Source organism: Diplotaxodon limnothrissa, linkage group LG16, assembly GCF_057381915.1.
Source record: "Diplotaxodon limnothrissa isolate DT_005_m linkage group LG16, D_limnothrissa_male_GT1.1, whole genome shotgun sequence".
NCBI lineage: Eukaryota > Metazoa > Chordata > Actinopteri > Cichliformes > Cichlidae > Diplotaxodon > Diplotaxodon limnothrissa.
This window is the reverse complement of record NC_140611.1, coordinates 16,814,183-16,834,494: the sequence shown is the minus strand read 5'-3', so window position 1 is coordinate 16,834,494 and position 20,312 is coordinate 16,814,183. Positions and strand designations below refer to the sequence as shown.

The following is a 20,312-nucleotide window of genomic DNA, read 5'->3' as shown; positions in this document are numbered from 1 at the left end:
TTGATGACAATTATGAAGAAGAGGAAAATGAGAAAAGAAGCAGATAGAAATCTACTAAGCATGGCAGATTAAATACAAAATGAAGCAAATAATAGATTTCAGTATTCTCTGTTGGTTTTAGCGGAGCTGTGCTGGGTGATGCAGGGTGGGGTGAGGTTGATAATGATAATAAAACCACTATGGAAATCATTCGGCTGTATGTTCCCTGTTGGCTAGGCTGACGTGAAGATCAGTGTTAGACCTTCACTCACAGGGTGTGAAGCAGTGAATAGTAATAATTAGCAGGATCATGAGCTGAATTTATGGGTCACAGACCGTCTAACTGCACGTGTGCGAGCATATGTGTGTGTGTGTGTGCGTGCGTGTTCGTATGTGAAACAAGGAGAGATTTGCACTAACGGGGTAACGCAAACAAAGAACGAGGGTTTAACCGAGGATCCGCACACATAAATCAACTGAATGTTTCCTCGGCAGCAGAAATCTTCCTTCTCAGCTGAAGTGCCTCCTCCACACTCAGATAATCAACACAAATGACTCCAATTTCTTCACAATATTAGAGGAGAAAGCAAATGACCGAGCAATCCGCGGCAGTTCTAACTAGTTGACCCGCGCACATCTACTAGCAAACACACGCTGTATTATCTTTGAGATTGTCAATTCCTAATATGTCACTGGACTTGATTAGGATTCTGAGCTCTTCAGTGTGTGCACCAGAGGTCTCGGGCTGTGGAAAACATTTTTATAAAATAACCCATTAATGCAGAGGAGTGCAACTAAATTAGTTACCAATTTGCTGAGCATGAATTAATGAAGAGAGCTTCTCCCGGCTCCCACAGTTGTAATTTTCATAATAACCCCAGACCTTTATTTGGCAGGTTGTTTAGTTTTTTCGTTTGAAGGTTTTCATTAGTCTAATGAGGACTGTGCAAGGGCGAGCAGTCAGCACAATTTACATGAGGAAGCTATCATAATAAATGAGGCAATTTGAATAACATGCACAGGTTTATGCAGCGAGATAAGAGAGATTGTAGCAGCCAAATACAGAGGTAACCAATACATTAGAACCAACTAATAACCAAAGTAATTCCAATAAAAGCTTTAAGTGAAGGGAATAAAATTAATGATAGATATATTGAACTGTAATGATATGATACACGATGCATTGGATTAATAAAATAAATGTGTTCCATTGTTAAAGAGGGGAGAGGCCTCCCCATCCGAAGCTTTGTTTATGGCGAGCTTTTTAATTAGGCCGTTCATCGCATCAGTTTGTTTAGATAAATGAGATAACATTCCAATGGTTTAATGATATCTCTCCACTTGTTTGATCTTTATGATCCTGGCAGAGCATTAAATTAATCTCTTGCAATGCACTCTAAGAAGGGGAGCAGGTTGGCTGCAGAGGACGGATGCAGTGCCCCGGCTCATATGGAGACTATTTAAACAGTCAGACGCCTCAGAGACAGCCCCTATAATGCCTCAGCACTCACATCCTATGAACGTGCCTCATCTTTTTCATGTCATCTCTGGTGATGAAGGACAAAGGCTGTTTGTTGTCGTATAAAACAGACACTTCCCAAAGTTGTGTCACCAAGTGCAGCGCAACCAGATGGTAGGGCTTTTTTTTGCTGTTGTTTGAACGTGATTATTTTTTGTCCAAATTTTGCCAAAGAAGAGAAAAAAAAAAAGAAAGAGATTAGTCGATACGTTGGGGGGAGAAAAAATAAAAAGGCTAGTAGAAAGCTAAGTGTTATCTCACATGTGACTAATTGAATTGCTTCAAACAGAAAGTCTGCGGCGATAGCTTCCGACAAGCCTCTGTCTCGTGAAACAGCAGGTAGCTGACAAACAAGGGGAAATTTGAAAGGTACAGAAGCCTTTTGGCTGTAAACTTACTTTGGACATCAAACACTGGCTATCATTTTATTTCCTTGGGGAAAAGGTGTTTGAAACACAAGCCATATGTACAGTATGTATGTTGAAGAGTTTTCTGTTTAAAAAAAAAAAAAGAAAGAAGAAAAGAAAAGAAAAGAAGAAAAAAAACATGTGGCAGTTTAAGCAATTTCCCATCAACAGCTCTAACCCCCACCCCCAAGTGCAGGTAAACATGCCACATCTCTTTTGCACCGAGCTAAAAATGCCTGACAAGACGTGCAGAGGCAAGTACAGTATGTAAGGCGATTCTGTAAACCATATTTTAAAAGCGGCTGAATCATTAGTAATATGATATTGGCACTTCACTGGTGAATGTTATGTATACTTGTTGACACAACAGGAGATGCGCTCCTAATCTCCTCTCAAGCATAAATGGAAGCCTGTGGTGCATTATGTCACCTAGGTGGTGCATCCTCTCCTATACCTGCTATCATCCGAGCAGTCGGCGATGCACCGTGCACTGGTGTGACCACAATGGACAAAGTTGATTTGTCTCGCCTTTTGTTTGTCAGGACGCTGCTTAGGCGCACTGTCCGCAGCCCCAGCTCGCACTCTCAAAGATCAAACCGAGCAGGTATGAGCATCACAGTCTGTTTCCATACAGCTGCTTTGGCCAAGGACCTGTGGATGCTCATGGGTTCGTGTACAGAGAGCGAGCGAGAGAAAGGGGAACGTAGTTTAGAAAAAAAAAGATGAAAAAAGACAAAAGAGTGATTTCTAGCCTTTGTAGTCTTTGTTCTGCTCCTTCTTTGCATAAGCATTTGCAATGATAAAAAGGCAGGCGGGGGACTCTGGGTCAGGCAAAAGTTTCGGCGTCAGTTTTGTGCTCTTTTCGTAAATATTCCACTGACACCGATGGTATCGCCGTACAGTATCATTAAAAGTTCGAGCTCCTTCCCTCTCATCTCCCTGACTTTTAATGTATAGTGTTTTGCTCAGTACCTCCCGATGTCCTTGGAATCGCGAGCTTCAAACACATGCTGACTACCTGACTTTCCCTAAGTCAGGAGGCAAGATCATTAGCCATCACAGCCCTGAAATGTGACTTGGCAGACAATAATGCTTTATGATCAAACAACTTGTCAGTGCGTCCTGTTGAAATGAAAGAGTGCAAAAAAATAATTCAATAGAGGATCAATCAAATTTCCTCAGCCCGTGTGAGAGAGAGATTGCTGATGGTGCAGAGAGGGGCTATTCCTCGAGGACATGGGAGTTCATTTGGATATTTGTTCTCCCCTCTCATGAATGTTCCATTGCGTGACACCATCTCCTGCTAATCACATTTCACTGAAAAAAGGGGGGGGGGATGCTTTTAGGAACGTTGAAAAGAGAGAGGTTCTTTTTAATCTTTGAAATGCCTCAAAAGTGACAGAATGCTTTCTCCTGCCAAGACGTGAGCCTCGGATGGGGAGATAAATATGCTGTGGTCAGCTAAGTGTATCTAGTGAGCAGAGAGGCAAATTTAATAATGCATTATCATTCACTGGCGAAGGTGAAATCTCCCTGTCCATCAGAAGGCTCAGGCCTGTTTCATGTTACCCTTCACTGCAAATGAACAAGTGCTTTACTCAGCCATACTAGAGATGCACAGTAGGCACCAGTGCTTTACTATATATGCTGCTCAGGACCGTCAGGAAAGCAGGGCCCCGTAATCAAAGCAATCATCTATCTGTCTTGACTGGAGACGTTAATGCTCACGCTTCTTTATCCTGATGAAACTGTTGTTGTTGAACAATAACCCCGTCTTTTTTTTTTCTTTCTGAGAACACAAGGTGCGTTTTACATATCTGAGCATCTGCTATTATGCAGATTATGGGAACATATTTACCTGAATGCCCTTGGACAACAGCACTAAACAATTATGAAGATTATGTACAATGCAGAAAATTTGCGATTCAAAACAATGCCTATCGTAGCGGCGGCAACTGTTGCAGACAGATAAGGTTGACCCTGAATGTGTGTTTCTGCGCTTTCCGAGACATTCTGTGGGGTTGTTTGTATAATTTAATATTTACATGTAAACAGTAATTAAGCGATGCTACCAACATGCCAAGGCCAGGCTCTGCCAAGGTAAACACCAGCCCTAGTAGTTTGCCACAGTCCATCATGTTTACAGACTTGCAGAGCTGAGTGCTGTTTGTGTGCTCTTCCTTGGCAAAGCCCATAAAGCACAACCGATTGGATGCCGAGTGTTCAACACAGTCACTCTTATCGTCTGGCAGTCTGCTCGCAGACTTGAGGACATTGTGAGTCAAACCTTTAAATTTTCACTCGGCGATAATTACGCCGCTATACTTGAGCTTTTATATCCTTTCACTGAGAAAGTAAATCATTCCTAATAAAGAGAGGAAGAATGGGGGGCGGAGGGAAAAGTGCTCGAGGACTAATTCTCTTCACTCCCTCCCTCTCTATTCTGCTTTTTGAAAGCCTTTCTCTGAGTATTCCAGTCACCTTGACTTTGCAGCTGCAGCCTTATAGTCTGTTGCTTATCCTGCCTAACCCCAGCCTGTCAATTAGGTCTTTAAAAATTAATCTCTTTAACTGGAAATACCATGCCAGCTTTCTTCCGTCTGTAAATGAAGTGTTATTAATTCACACAGCGCAAAGCCACTGTTATGAATAATGTTATCAAAACAGATTTCCACACGTTTAACACGTCGCTCCTATTAAAACCCCTTAAGTATTTTTATTACTGTGAAAACAGGACCGCTAATGGATTTGCATCAGTTTTTTGCCGCTTCCTCACCAGGCAGCCGCGGAACAAGTGCTCCTAAGCAAGGCCCTCTTTAAAAGTTTACATTTTCCCATTTTCTCTTTTGTTCTTTCATCTTCATTTAAAAAGAGAAGGGGAAAAAAAGAAAAGAAAAGCAGCTCAGTGTATCCAGTCTGGATTAGTGCCAGCTGTCGTCGACAGTCATTCAGCAGTAGCGGCAGAACGGCAGAGCCTCTCCCTGTAGGATTGCAATGCCAGGCAATGACACCAATGTGTCTCCCCCCTCCCACTACCCCTCCTCCGCTTCCCCACCCTACCCCACCCCTTCCTCCCAAACCCAGCAAAGCTCTGATCTAGCAGCAGGCTATCTGGCCAACCACGCCAAGCTAATACTTGTTCTATTAAAACCTGGTGATTATGGGGGATTTCCTCTCTGTTTGTTTGTTTGAATGCTTAATTATCAATATGTAATTGGCATCTGTATTGTGATGTCGGGCGCATATTCGGTGGCATATTTTGCTGGAATGTAAGTTGCTATCGGCTGGAAACAGGACTCCCCAGTCACCGTCTAAGTTAAGCTGCATGAGAAGTTGCTCTAATGAATTAATAAATGCCAAACAAAGGAGAACTAAACAAAGAGTGAGAGAAATAAATGGCTTGATGATTAGTGGGTCAGGCAGCTTAGCGGGGTGTACAGTACAAATGATCCCCCCTCTGAAATGTGAATGATTTGGGCAAAATAGCCAATCGATAGCTGAGGCCAGTTTAATCTCTGGGATTCTTCTGTTAATAAATGGGCCCGGACAATAGAGGTCAATATGCAAAGACAGTTTAAACACCTTCAAATCTGCTCGCAGTGATGTCCTTCTCCAAGCATTATCTTCTTGACAGTTTGGGCTCAGAGTCGATAGGTGAATTACAGAAATCTATTCAAGTCTCAAGTCAGCCCCCCTCCTGTCATTTCCCTTTCTGAGCCACAAGTTTATTTTGCTCCGCCACCACTGGCCTGACTTAAAACCAAGAGCGAGGATTTTAGCCCCTCAATCTTTCGCCTTAACCAACTCGCTCCTTTCCCCTTTTGTCCATCCGAACTGCGATCGTCTCTCTCTACAAAATGCCATTTTGCCTCCGCTACTGTTCTCTTTAAGAGCTCATTTGAAGCTGTGCGCTGGCAGAAACAAAAGTCCTGTATGCTTTTATGCAGTCATCACAGTCAGCCAAGCCTGTAATCCTCAGAGGTCCGATAATGACATAGCCCCTGCATTTATTACATGGAGGAGAGGAGAGAGGGAAAACGCTGACTTTGAACAAATGAACACTCTGACCTTTATGCAATAAATATGACATGGGCCGCATAAAAAGACAAGATATCTTCCTCCTGAATGGAAGTCAACACAGATCCTGCTCCCTTGCCTCTTGCTCTCGCTGTTTCCATTTCTCTCTCTCCCTGTTTTTTCCCCTCCCCTTCCTTCTCCAAGCTAATAGTTAAACAAAGGACAAAATCTCTCTTAACTGCACCATAACAGTGTAATCTGTGCCATTATGCACAGCGTACCCTCCAAAACATTTTGGGACAAGCACCTGTCAGTATTCTGATCCTTGTGTTGTTTCTTACGTTTGACCACAAGCCGGCATCAGCGACAAGAGCGTCATTGGGTATATTTGTCCCTGCTAGGAGAACACAGTTTTAACAGACAGAATCAACCTTTGACTGTGTCTTTTGTAATCTCGGCGCGATCCCAATCGAGGGTTGCGATCTTCTTCTTTTGTCACCTCAGACCGCCTCTGTGACAGTAAAGGATTTATGGTTATTTCCTCCATGCAGCCTGTCCATCTGTGGCTCTATCTTCATATGGCCTTGAGAATACGATTCAATTTATTAAAGCAAAGCAATGGACTCATTACTTTAAAAAGGTGGCACGAGCGAGCGGGAGAGAGAGAGGGGGGAGAGAAAGCGAGAGAGGGAGAAGTGACACACTGAATTGGTTATTAATGGAAAGGCACAGCCATAGGGCAGTTGAAATTTAATGATATCCTACAAGAAAATATGAGGGTGTCACTCTCCAAAAAGTCATGCTAAATGTCAACATTTTAAGGTCCCGGTGCTAATTTTATGCCTGTGCACAGTAATGTTTTGGAGAGCATTTAGGAAACACGGCCCAGTGGCCAGCCTGATTATCCCACTCACCTTCTCTCCTCTCTCCAAATGGGTTTGTGCAGCAAGCGATTTCATCTCTAAGTGAAGGGAACATTAGGGAGGGGAGAGAGAGCGACGGAGGAAAAACACGCGGTTTGATTTTCATGCTGTGATAAGAGAGTGGGAGCCAAATGTTACCTGTTAATCTAGCCCAAACCGACCGGGGCTCTTGACTTTGTCCCCCAGCAGGGATGGGGCAAACACTCATTTTCCTCTCTCCGTGATGAAAAGGAAATTAGCTTAAATGTGATGAGGGCACATTAAGTGTGTGTGCCGTGCGTGCGTGTAATGAATGTGTATGTCCGCTTGAGAGTTTTGCATACATCCGAGCATGTGAGCCTTTCCTCTTTCCTCGCAGCATATACGGCGTGTCACACACACATATGCGCGGCATATGCAAGGGATAGTCTTCCGAAAGAATTTGTCCTGTATGGCTCGTCAAACACTTTGCTTAGGACGAGCATGCTTGCGAGCCATCCAAATCTTCCTGATCGCAAGCTATCGTGTACATATTTTATTCTGCGAGGAAATGAAACCTGCTTTTATCGCATTTGCAGGGGTTACAGTTGTTAGAATCAGCATACGACATGCTACGCTACCTGTTTAAAACTCTCGCAGTTACAGCTGACTTTTCTTCTTTTTTCCTTTTCTCCAGAGTGCAGACATCATGTGCAAGATCAGCTAAGGCTCATGTTTTTTTCAAGTGCTCAAATTGCATGCAACTTCTTTTTTTTTTCTTTTTTTTTTTTTGCCCAGCTCTGCATCGCCACGTTCGTACGAGAAGACAGATATTTCCCTTGACAAGATTTTTCCGAACCTAGCGCTTTAAGTGCAGCTTGAATAATGCTGTGTTTGCTGCTAATGGCTGTCCGAGAGGTCATAACTACTCCATTTGAAGGAGGCTGGTTTTCTCCGCAGCCCTGGCAGGTCAAATCAAATGTAATTGTGCAGTGAAAAAGCATTGCCTTGCTTTGTGTTTCCTGTGCTGACAACCTCCAGGTTTAGCATTCAGTTCTCCTGCTGGGAGGAACACAGGTTTGCAAGGACAAAGGCTTCACCTGTCAATATATCACACTGACTGGCCAGCCAAATGTACCTCTGCTCTCCCTCTCTCTTTCCCTCTCTCTACTATCTCTCTACGTCTCTGTCACTCTTTCATTCTTCTGTTGCAGCCTCCTCTACCTCAGACCGTGCCTCACCTATCTATCCATCCGTCTTCCGTCTTCAAACATCTATCTCTCTGTTGCCGGCATCCTTCTGTCCTCTTTCTCGCTCACTCTTTTTGTGTGTCTTTTTTCCCCCCCCGTATCTTCCTCTCCTCCTGCTCACGCTTGCCTTCGTGTGAGTACTCAGCTGAAATGTCCTGAGGGACCCAGTTTCAAACACAGAAACCAGAAACATATGGCACATTTTCAACTCCCAAGGTCAATTACAGCTATTTATCCAGAGATTGCAGCTAAATTTCCCAAGGTTTCTTCTAGATTTACCACAGATTGCAATGTGTGTCTGTCACATTTTAAATCAGGCCAGTTTCCTCTGCTTCCCTCCACTCCCTGCGACTTTCCATCAAATGTTTCAAAGGCTTTCAAGTGAGTTTTAGACATGTTTTATCTCTGGTTATCATGTGCCCCATCTTTTTTGCTTCAGTTTTGCGAGGTCCAAGTGCTGCTTGCAACACAAATCTAATAACATGTAAATTGGAGATAAGCCCAGATCCCTCCAAGTGATATTTTTTACATTCATAGTTTGTCAAGTCAATTCCTGGGCCCCTGTTTTAGCAGCACAACACATGAGGAGTGAGAAAATTAACTGGATAGGTGATTCATCATTGCTAGCACACTGTCAAGGACTCCCTCTGCAGCTATTGAGAACAGGGTGGAGGAGGAGGATGGAGAGGGGAGGAGGGTGGCAGCGGCGGTGGTGGGGGGGACACGTTGTTTTAAATTATGGCATTTCATTCAGAATGCATTGTATTTACAGCGTCCCATTTTTATTTGTGGCTCCTATTATCCACCGAAACAGTTGTGCATGAAATGTTATTTGTGACAGGGGTGACCTGCGAGTGTTTTTCCACACAGTATTTCATAGTCGGGGGGCCTTAACTGTACCTTTACCGTACGGTAAGCACAAGAGGCTGTCACAGCTGCTGTTGGCAGCCTTGCTAGTGCAGAAATATCACCTGGAAACAGAGTACTCCATTCCACCGGCCCCCATCACTCCAACGCCTGTCGCTGTAATTAAGTTGAAGTCAATGATTCTGGAGCGATGGTGAGAAATAAACATGCAAACACGTGCCAGCATTTGCAGCCAGGCACAGAGAGAAATGTTGGGTGGGTGGGTGGGTGGGTGAGGGAGTTGGGGGCGCTTTAACACTGGAAGCAGAGGAAACCAGCGGATTTACATCGTGTTCATTGGAATTTACATTTGAGTTTCATTAAGCCACTTTTGATTATATTGATGAAATTAGCCACTTATTAGATCCCCCAAATCCCCCACCTTTTTTTTTTTTTTTTTTTTTTTTTTGTGTGAAAATGCCACTATTTATGTGCAGCTCCTGGTGGAAATGTTATTTGACAAGAGGTGCTGTACGGTAGTTTGAGTCTGTCGAACAAAACACGCTGTTTGCTTTTCCCAGAGCATGACAGGTTGTTTTCCCTGCAACAAAGCCATCAAATATTCTCTGTGATCCAACATTGTGTTGGAGGGGAGGCCTGCTGAGTGGGAAGCCGGAGTTTGTTAAAGCAATGATTTATGATTAATGCCAACACTAAATAAGGGACAAAGTGCCTACAGTACAAATCAATTACAAAGCTACAACAGCAGACCTTTCCCCGAGGTCTACTAACGTCTCTAGTTGTTATGGAGATTTTATTGGAGGTGGGTGATGCATGCATATAATGCACGCAATACATCTATATCAACCTGAGCTGGAGCCAACTGTAATGCTTTTGATCTTTGATTAGTTACTTTATTGAGATAAAATGGGACTTTCATGTCGTGCCACTGTATAAGGGAGGGTGCATTTTATATCTCAACCCAGACGCCCACCTCGGAATGCAGACAGGATTGCACCAAACAAAATAAATTACCGCAGGAGTGGCTTCTTAAAAGTAGGCAATTCATTATTTTTATGAAGTCAAATTATAAACAAATTTTAATCCATTAGGCAACCATCCATTCTAATTAATCAACAGGAGTGAACTCCATCTGAAAAAGGAGAAAGGTTGTTTACTCTCTCCACGGACCAGCGGTGCATATTTCACCATCTTCCCCACTCAGGAAGAGAAGGGGGGAGAAGGGGAAAAAAAGATCTCCAAATTACAAACCTAAACTGTGAATCCTAACACTCGACTTTTGGCGGTGAGATGTTTCCAGGGCATTTGCAGATGCTTGAAATAATCTCCAATGTTTTTGCTCAATCTGCTCTGAGGATGGGTGAAATAAATACTTTAAACTAATTAATGTAAGACCAGCTGTTCCCAGCACTTGGCTGGCGTTGGTGAATATTGATGGGAGGGAGAGGCAGGGCTGTTCAGCTCCGCTCGCTGTTTGTTCAAGATTCAGCCTGCCACATAAACAGATATGAATACTGGATGAGAGCAGAGAGGTGCTGTGCACAACACAGCCAGGGTTCCACATTACAAATAAAACTTTTCCCCCCTTTCATTAAATTAACAATTAAACAGCTGATGGCGCAGGCTTCCTGTGGAGACCTTTTTAGACTTGGATGTGTTTAATAAAGTGTCTCTCTGCAAGATGGTAACACTTAGAAATTCCTGGCTTGATAAAAAGCTCACTGGGCAAAAACATGTGTCAGATCTGATGGGGCAGCAAACGGCACTGTCTGACATACTGTTTTAGTTTGACCAGGCTGTACGTGTTTCTGCCGCTCTGCCTCCTGCTTTCTCTCCCCTCCCTCTAAAGCTCCTCCTTCCTCCTCTGAGGCCCGGTGGAGAGGCTGGACAGCAGATGGCAGGGCCCTACCCTTCTGCCGGTGATGAATGGAGGATGATGTCATCTTAAGTTTGACAGTCACCCATGCGTGCATACATAAAGGAAGCCCAAGCCGCTGGGGTCAAACTGCTGGCCTGCTTCTGATTTTTTGGAGTCCACATGACATCTCTTAAATGGGGGAAGCTGGATTTATGTCCTGGTTGATATTGTTCAACTCCACCATTCAGGCTGAGAGAAGAGGCAAAAAAATATGAAGGAATGTCCAAGGGAGCAATCTGTCCACTATATTTCTGAGTGGAAAGGATAGCTGGGATTGGCTCCTAGAGATCAATACAGGCCCAGCCATTGCTGCTGGTCAACTTGATTCAGGATCAATATGTATTAGCTTACCAACAAAAAAGCTGCTTACATATATGGCCACTTACTTTCAAGTGGAGCAACTTTTAGTAATCATCAATCAGTCTTTGTTGTTACTGTTTTTCTTTGCAGAGGACAACCCAATGTGCACTCCAACAGCAAGAGATAGCTACGAGCGGTTGTCACTGGCTGGACAGACCCTGCCTCCGGGATTCCCTTCACCTTTTCTCTTCCCAGACGGCCTGTCATCAATAGAGACTCTCCTTACCAACATACAGGTATTGTTGCTCACTCGTGTTCTTGTAGTAAACTTTGCGTTGAACCTTTGACCTCAGATATGAGGGCCTCTACGTGGTCAGACTTAAAAAAGCCTGGAAAGGTTTCCAGCTGCACCCTACTAGATCAGCTTTGCGGGATTTATAGTTTTTTTAAGCCTTACTTACTGTATCTCGTCGCGGGCCTTAGTTGAATTCCACAGTTCACCCTCACTGCCTTTAAGAAAGTTTTTCTGATTGGCTGGCCCTTGCAAACTGAACAGTAGGTGGGTGGAGCTTCGATGTTCACAGCTAGAGCTATGTGCCTGGGACAAGCATATTAAGGATGTGAAATTCTTATAGATTTTTAAAGGTACAGTGCGTAAAATGTCACCACTAGATGTCAGCAGATTGCAGTCAACTGAATATTGTTTTATCCCTCCCAATTCAAGTTCATAATCCTAGCTACAGTGACCGCCGTACCACAGTGTTAGCGTATAACCTGCTGTTGTTGTTTAGCCGGCTTGTTGTCAGGTGTCCGGAGACAGGAGGGTCTCAGGACAGTGATAAGTGCAACAATATTAGGAATAAATAAGCACATTTCACAGTTCAGGAGATGAGGTGAAGAATGATTATGAAGTGAAGATGTGAAGAAGTGAGAACAAATTAAAAAAGAAATGATGCAAATACAAATGTAAAAATGTTAAGTGGTCATATAAAGTTTGAAAGAGCAATTTGTCATCTTTAAATTAAAAGTAACTTATAAAGTGTACTATGTACGTGGCAGGTCTAGCTACAGGCAGAAAGGCGATGTACATAAATAACCTCAAAACATTTCTTATTGTACCTTTAAAGCTCTTCACAAAATCTGTCAGTATGTTCTACTGTTTAAGTTTCTCTGCAATATTAAGGCTTCTGATGCTATAAGTCAGTGTTACAGAGTAAGAGCTAATTTCTTTGTCCGAGAAAACTTCATGACACGAAGATTTGAATGGACAGTTTGCAGACCTTAAGCACTATCTGCTCAGAACTCCATTTAAGCTGCAACTCAAACACCCTCAGTCAGAAAGATGAATGTATTTGCCTTCTGTCTGAGTGTAATGATGTGTGTACGCTGCTGCCCTTCTCGTTGCACTTGTACCGTTGGCACCAGAGTCCTGCTTCTCTTTTGGCTCTGCGTGGTAATTAGAAAGGCACAAGTAAACCCACTGCGAGCTCCCAACACTCCTCTAAGTCATCTTTGATAATGATCTTCGCATTGAATATTTATATACAAATCAACAAAATGAAACCAAGCAGAAAATTAAGATAAAGCAACTTAGAATAAATTGGGGTTAGAGGAATCAACAATTAGTACGCTATAGCCCAGTGCATTGGATATAATTGCATGTGGATGGGGACTAATTGTGATGAAAGTGCCACTTCTATACGTGCACAGAACTGTGCAACATGTAATTCAGGACAGTCAGGAGTATATGATGAGTTGCTTGTCATTTTTGTTCGTATTATGAACCCCCGCTGTGCTGTGTAAGTCTGTAAAGTTACAGCAGAGAGAGAATAAGCTGGTGTTGTCCATAGTAATCGTTTACCCTCTACTTAACCAAATTCATCTCAAGTGTTTCCTGTTTTTCTTCTTTTTCTGACAAACTTCCCTTTTCTTAACGTTTGCTTCCTTTAGCTCTAACTTGTTAAAGCTGTCAACAGTTGTATTTCACAGTTTTGACCAAAAGGGGTCAGACATATGCAGCACTCACATCAGTATTCTGTATCTAAAAAAAACAAAACAAAGAAGAAGAAGAAAGAAAATAACTACCCCACACTCTTGTAGATCTGTACCCAGAGCTGTGGAGCAAAAGGTTGCACTAAAAGGCACCGTCATGGGTAAGAGGCTAGTTCAGGTGACAGTCTGACTGAAAGGAAACGTGTAGAAGCAGTCAGCTTTTGGCCCTGTGTTCTGCTTCAGCGCTGTGGGCAGTACAAAGAGCTGCTGTGACATACTTTCAGTGTGGTTTGCTGTCACTTCATCTTGAAGCTCTTAAATAGACCACATCATTCTCTCTCTGCCCCCCCACTCATCCCTTTTTTGCTGTATATCTCGCTGTGTATATATTCATTGGTGTGTGTTTCTGTATGCGTGTGCGTGTGTGCAGGGCCTGCTCAAAGTGGCAATTGACAATGCGCGGGCTCAGGAGAAGCAGGTGCAGCTGGAGAAGACAGAGCTGAAAATGGAGCTGTTCAGAGAGAGGGAGCTCAGGGAGACTCTGGAGAAGCAGCTCGCCATGGAGCAGAAGAACAGAGGTACTGCCTGACGACTGCCTGGCACTGTCAGCCGTGTGTGTGTGTGTGTGTGTGTGTGTGTGTGTAAGAGAGAGTGAGAGCAGGTGGGTGGGCTTGTGCACAACTGTGTACAGTGTTCTCATGTTCAGACTTCACAGGCCTGTGCTCATGTAGATATGATCGCTCCTGAATGTATATAAGCAATTCTCCATGTATGTTTAATGCTTCTGATTAAAGCAGACATAAGCTTCTGTGTGCTTCTGTGGCTGCACATAATGTGATAGCATAGCTCTGGTTTTCCCCCTCTTAGTCTGTTAACATAATTGGAAATACACACTCGATACAGATTTACTCTCAGTCTCATGTAAAATGCATCACAGTCATATGCTAACTGTATCGTTTATGTTTAATGAGAGAAACTCATGAAAAATATCCCAATAAATTTTTCAATTAGCTTTAATTCCCTCTAGCAGTTTACTAAGTCACAGTGAGTATTTACTCAGAATCTCTTCTTTAAGGAAATATCTTTATATATAATAAAATATTTAGGATTAATTGAGTTTCCCTTTTCCATAATAGTGTGCTACACTGACTAAAAAAAAAGATTACCATCTTTCTGCTAGAGTATGGTGATAATCACATTTCATTTGAAAATAAGGCACCGCTAATTTGCCCCAGAGCTCATTTTATTTTCCCGCTGTGGTCTTTTCCTCGTCTTAGCCATCATTCAGAAGCGTCTGAAGAAGGAGAAGAAGGCCAAGAGGAAACTCCAAGAAGCTCTGGAGTATGAATCCAAAAGGAGAGAGCAGGCCGAGCAGACCCTGAAGCAGCCCTCGCCCTCTGACAGCATGCGCTCACTCAACGGTCAGACACTCCACAGTGAGACAGTGTTGCTGTACATGACTACTTAAGTGTGGAATTTAGAGGGACAAATAAGGAAAAGAAATCAAATGCTGGAATTCTTCCCGAGGAAAAGTGATAAAACAAAACAAAAATGATCTATTATTTATCCACATCAAATATTTTTTAGTTGCTATCTCATTTCAACTGCAACTTTCCCACAGTCAACTTATACATTTGCTTTCTGTTCTCATTATGTCCTTCTACTACTATTACAGCACCCAGTCATTTCAATTATCATTTAATCTACCTCTTGATTAATTGATTAGTCATTTAACATGTCTAAAATATCCATGGTGACATATCTTTACATGATTACCTTTGCTCTGTCAGAGGCAAAATACATTACGCTGACTATGACACGCGTTTAGAAGGCTGGAACAGACAACATCAGCATTAATTGATGAACAAAATAGTTCCAAATGATTTATTTTGCTCTCTATCTGCAAGCCGATTGGCTGACGTTTTCAGCTCTAACGAGTACTCTACACAGGGATGTATCCCGGTGTAAGCACACAGACAAGCACACCTTTCCAGCACCTTTGAGGTACAAGTACATTTCCTCAATTATTGATCACTGTGTTTATCTGACAGCTCTAAGCTGGCAGAAGCCTAGTTCCATTTGTAAAAGAAATGTTCACTTCAATGCGTCAGTCATTAATGCACAAGCTCAGCCGTATCAAAGTGGCATTCTTTTATCATTAGTTCACTGGTCTGCCACTAGCGGTGCGCAGTATGGAGTTATTAAGGCAATTAGAAAAAAAAATCAAAACACGACTGTTCATATTAGGTGCAGGTGTAACGTTGCTTTGCTAGCTTTATTTCATCAAGCCACGCTGGGGTTTTTAGTTTAAAAGATTGTTATTTCAAAGTGTTAAATCAAGGATTTCTTTCTTTCTCTCCCACCCTCCCAAACACTGTTGGTAATTAAAGCGAGAAACGGGACGCATGCGGCTTAGATAGAGATTGACATCTTAGTCTCTTGTTTTGAATGAATGATGCTGTGAAAGTGGCATTGTGATAGGTGGATGTCAGGGATGTTTAACGGCGGTGATCCCTCTCTTCTCTCAGAATCTCTGACCCCTGAGATGGAGAGTGACCGCAGCAGTGGGAGAACAGATGCTGAAAGGACAATACAAGGTACAGGGGCTCAGATGAGACAATAAATCTCCCTCTCTTTCTCTGGCTCTCACTTTTGCTCTCTTCCTCTGTTGTCCCCCCACTCCCTTTCTCTCTCACCCTCCTTTGCACACACACACACACACACACACACACACACACACACACACACACGCTGCTTCAGTTTATGAACATTAGTGTTTCTGTGCCTGCTGTTCAGACATACAGCTCACCATCTGGGCCACAGCACTAGGTCAAGATCATTGGTTTTCTGTAGAAATAATATTGTTCTTTCTCTTGACTTATAGTGGGTGTGATGCTTTTAGGGAAAGAGGTAAAACTCGCGTGGGATAGAGCTGGAAAATAGCGAAAAAGCTAAGCTGTAAGGTCGTGGAAAAAAAAAAGACTTTAAAAAAAAGTTGTTTATTTACAACTCAGGCGGCATTAATGAGTCATAAAACCACAAAAAGCAGTGGAATCCCTCCTTTGATAGTCATAAACGGGGCAAATCAATCCATTTTATGAATAAGCCTTGTACATTTTTAATGGTTTGTTTGTTTGTTAGCCTTGGGGGTGCAGTATGTGTTTGGGGAAGGGCGCTCCAGCGATAACCTCTGTAGACTGTCTGCTATCTGTGTTTACCCAGATACAAGACACCTCACAGAGGTTGAATATCCTCATTATTACTCGAACGTAATGCTTTAATACGCCTCAGCTGCATCTGCTCAGAACCGCCCTTATCAGTGGGAGAGGTCCCAATTTATCCAGGAAAATGCTGCACGTAATTTGCTGTGAAAAGTGGGGGAATGTTCAGTTTTGTGAATAAGTTAGGTCCCTTTAACTCTTTAACGTATGATTAGTCTACTTGAACTGATATTTTGTGAAAGGGCAAAAATAAGAGGAAATGTAGCAAGAGAAATAATGACTTCTCCTTAATTAAATGTCATTCAGTCACTGCGGGGATCTGAAACAGTTTGATGCCCCCACCCACCCCACCCGAAAAAAAGAAAGGAAAAAAAAAAGGGAAATCCATATGTCATCATTTAAAAGATAACTTCCAGATACAGCGCAATTATAGCTCTCTATTTCATACCAAATTAGTATATTTAGCCCCCTTTAATTTCTAATATTTCACACTTTCGTCAAGAGCCTGCCTCTTTGTGATGTAATTGTGTCAGATTCAATGTGTTAAAGCTTTTGCACTTAAAAGTGACAGCAGCCATTGTCCTGCTGCGATGTAAAGTCGGGGTCGAAATGATTATTTTTCCTCGTCTAATCCCGGTTCGAAACACCATGATGGGAGCGTAGAGCATATAATTTTTGTGGTCTCTCAATCACTCTGATCATTGCCTCGAAGAGTGGAATGAAGGCGGAAACCGAATAACAGGCTGCACTTTGTGTTTTGTTCAATTAGAGAAGCATTTGTCTGCCACCCATGTCTCCTCTACTCTACTCTGCAAGCCTCGCCGTATAATTAACCTCAAATGGCAAAAAATGATGTTGATAAATTACACAAGCAGAAGGGGGAAAAAAACAAGCCTATCACTCGCATGAAAGCCGAGAGAAATGTGTGGGTATAGTCTCAACTCCAAACTCAGGGAGGCGAACGGGGAGGGAGAGGGAGCGAGAGAGAGAGGGGTGGAAAAAAAAATAATGAGGGCATAATTTTAGAGAACTAATTATTTCTATTTGTCTTTTGTCACACTTCTCTAATTCTGCGATATTAACACAGTCTGTGTTTATTAATTGCTTTTACAGTGTTTTGAATCGGGTCCAAGAGGGAGCGTGGCTCTTTTCACAGGCAGGCGAGCTACTGGGACCGTACCTCGCCAGTACTGCCTGGCAACGGTGCGCACGCGAATATCTTCCCCCAGTATCTTCTCTGGTTCCCTGCCGCTTCCCCACTCGACGTGTTCGGCAAGTTTACACGACCCTGCGCGCGGAGATAAAGTTCTTTGTTGCAAGATTAAACATCAAAACAGTTAAAGTGAAATTAAAATTAAATGAATGAATGTCACTGAAGCAAAAAAGACTGTAATTAATGGATCCCTTAATTGTCTTCATAAAATATTTGCATGGGCATAATTTGCATAATTTACATGTATTAATTAATCTTTCAAAGGAATTTTATGCTGAGAGAAGCCAAAAATTCCCTTTGTTTTATTTAGCATCTAATGAAATATTTATTCTCTTTAATGAACTTTTCATCTTGATTTGAATATAAAAATACGAAAAGTTTTAACATATTTTAATGAGACAGCCTTTCATAAAACAACGTGTCAAGACGTCGCCAGTTTTTCGGGGGGTTTTTTCCCCCCCGTCGCGTGTGTAAAGCAGATGTTTCAACATTTGCGCTAATATCAGCGCCGATTTCAGGAAGTATTTGAATCGGGGAGATTTGTTTGTCGAGTTCCCACCTCCCACTCCCCCCCCCCCGCTTTCGTGATCATTTCATCTGTCAGGAGCAAAACGCCGCGATGTTTAAGCCCCTCTCGACAGTGTATTAAATGTCATCCTCTATCAAATAATCGCATTCTCTTTGTTTTCATTAACACCCCTATAAATTGCTCCAACTGTGAAGCTGGGCAGGCAGGCAGACAGACTGCGAGGTGATGCTTGATCTGCTGTTGTGGGCTTGTGTGCATGTGTGCGTCGAGTTGTGCATACCTAACCCACACCCCCCCACACACACACTCGCACAAATTCAAACACCCCCACCCCCCTCCATCTTTGGCTTTCTGTTCTTGCTACTGCTGCATTCATGCTGTAATGACTTTTACACAGAACTCAGTGGTTGTTGCTTGAATAGAGGCAGCCAGAGTGCAATGCCTTTGAGACCTACAGCAGTGCTGGGTAATTAGCCTGTGTGTTTGTACACCCCTCATCCTCCCCCCCCCCTCCCCAAACACACAGTACATACACACACACACACACTCATACACACAACAAGCTTTTGTTGTCTCCCCCGTCTGTGCACAATTCATAAAACACAGCCTAAAAGGGAGGGCAGGACTAATTGATAAAATATTGATAATGTAATGAGCATATAGATGATAATAAAGCACCCCAAAAATGTGTGTTAAAATAACAGCAATAGGATGTTTTTAATTAGCGGAGGTGAATGCTGTCTCTTCTGTTTCCAAGACATCGTAATCAGCTGCATCCTCTGCGGCTCGGCGGAATAGTAGTCAAGCGCCGTCTCTGATGTCCTGCACGGCTTGTGTCATGTCCGACAACGCGCGCCGCTAAACGCCTTTGTGCGCGTTTCTCTTTAACATTGAATTATTTAGGCGCACTGCCATGGAGAGGTGTGCTTCTTAAAGGCATTACCGTGGCACTCTCCGGCAGAGGAAATGTGAAGGTAATAAACGTCAAACATGCTCCTGAGCTGTGCCTAACAGATGCTTTTACCAGCTCAGTGTCGGAGCAGCGCTGCTCGCTCAGGCGAACACTCAGACAAGAGTGTTTGCCTGAAATGGACAAAGCTCGTTAGGTTGGAGGTGTCTGGAGATAACGTAGCAATGGAATGTCTGCCATTTCTAATAAACACCATTCCAATGCAGGAAATGTCACTTAGTGAGCGCCTTACGTCGTAAGTGCAGGATTATGTTCAACAAGGATATCAGTTTAGATGTGTTAAATATGTGTGATGAGTCTCGTGCGTCATTGTTATAACTGCTTTTACACTGTTGGCATTAAAATATGCATGTACGCTCTGTGTTTATATATCTATGCTGATGTAGCGTGCCACACTTTGTATTGGTGTTTTCCCTCTGATATCACCAAGTTTCTTGTAGTGGTTGGAAGTAATAAAGTAAAAAGTCTGCATGATATTAATCATATTTGTCATGGCTGCTAACTTAATCTTATCCCCAAATCAGTTTATGAATTCATAGCGGTGCCGCTGAAATTGAAAGACTACAGGGCAACATTTCAAAGTTAGGTTTCATCAACAATCGCATCCTGAGTAGTGCTTTTTACGTCAGCGGGATGTTAGCTGTTGGCTAATCTTTGGCTTCTGTGTGTTCTCTGTTGCAGATGGAAGACTTTTCTTGAAAACCACAGTGATGTACTGATAAGGCCACGAGGAGCTGGAGGAATTTAAAAAAAAAAAAAGAGAGAGCGAGAAAAAAGGGGGCGGGGTGGGGAGAAAGAAAGAAAAGAAAACTCACGAAGACTTTCGAGAGCCCTTATCCAGGCAGATTTAGTAGTGGAAGGAAGTCAAGCTGCTTGTAGGAGTTCAATGGACATGCTGTGTTCACCCCAGTGCTGGACAAGGTTGAGTTTGAATGTAGAATAAGGAGTCTTTTTTTCATCGCAGAGGCCAACTATGAAATAGTTTGACGAAGCAGGTTTTGACACAACAGCTTGGCCAACGTGAAGGATAAACATATATATTGAGCACAGTAAAAATGTACCCATGGTACATGGTTGGTAATAACTCATAAATTCACAGCACTGAAGATTTTTATACTGTATCTCAGCCAGCGAGAAAGCTTCAAAAAAAAAAAAAGAAGAAGAAGAAGAAATCCGACTGAAGTTCTGTTTTGTATTTCAAATTGAATTTTGAGAAGCTAACGAGATGAACCTTTGTGTGTGGGCGGGG

General features: G+C 42.8%; 1 protein-coding gene across 1 annotated transcript in view; it reads left to right on the top strand.

Annotated features, from left to right (window-relative positions):
• dachd (dachshund d) overlaps nt 1–19,824 on the top strand; it is a 90,076-nt gene extending 70,252 nt beyond the window's left edge. Inside the window, exons 7-11 of the mRNA XM_085373971.1 lie at nt 11,289–11,434; nt 13,561–13,708; nt 14,408–14,551; nt 15,659–15,727; nt 19,745–19,824. Coding sequence (XP_085230097.1) covers nt 11,289–11,434; nt 13,561–13,708; nt 14,408–14,551; nt 15,659–15,727; nt 19,745–19,782 — 545 coding nt within the window. The 3' untranslated portion in view covers nt 19,783–19,824. The remainder of the gene's footprint in view (nt 1–11,288; nt 11,435–13,560; nt 13,709–14,407; nt 14,552–15,658; nt 15,728–19,744) is intronic.
• The last annotated feature ends 488 nt before the right edge of the window (nt 19,825–20,312 follow it).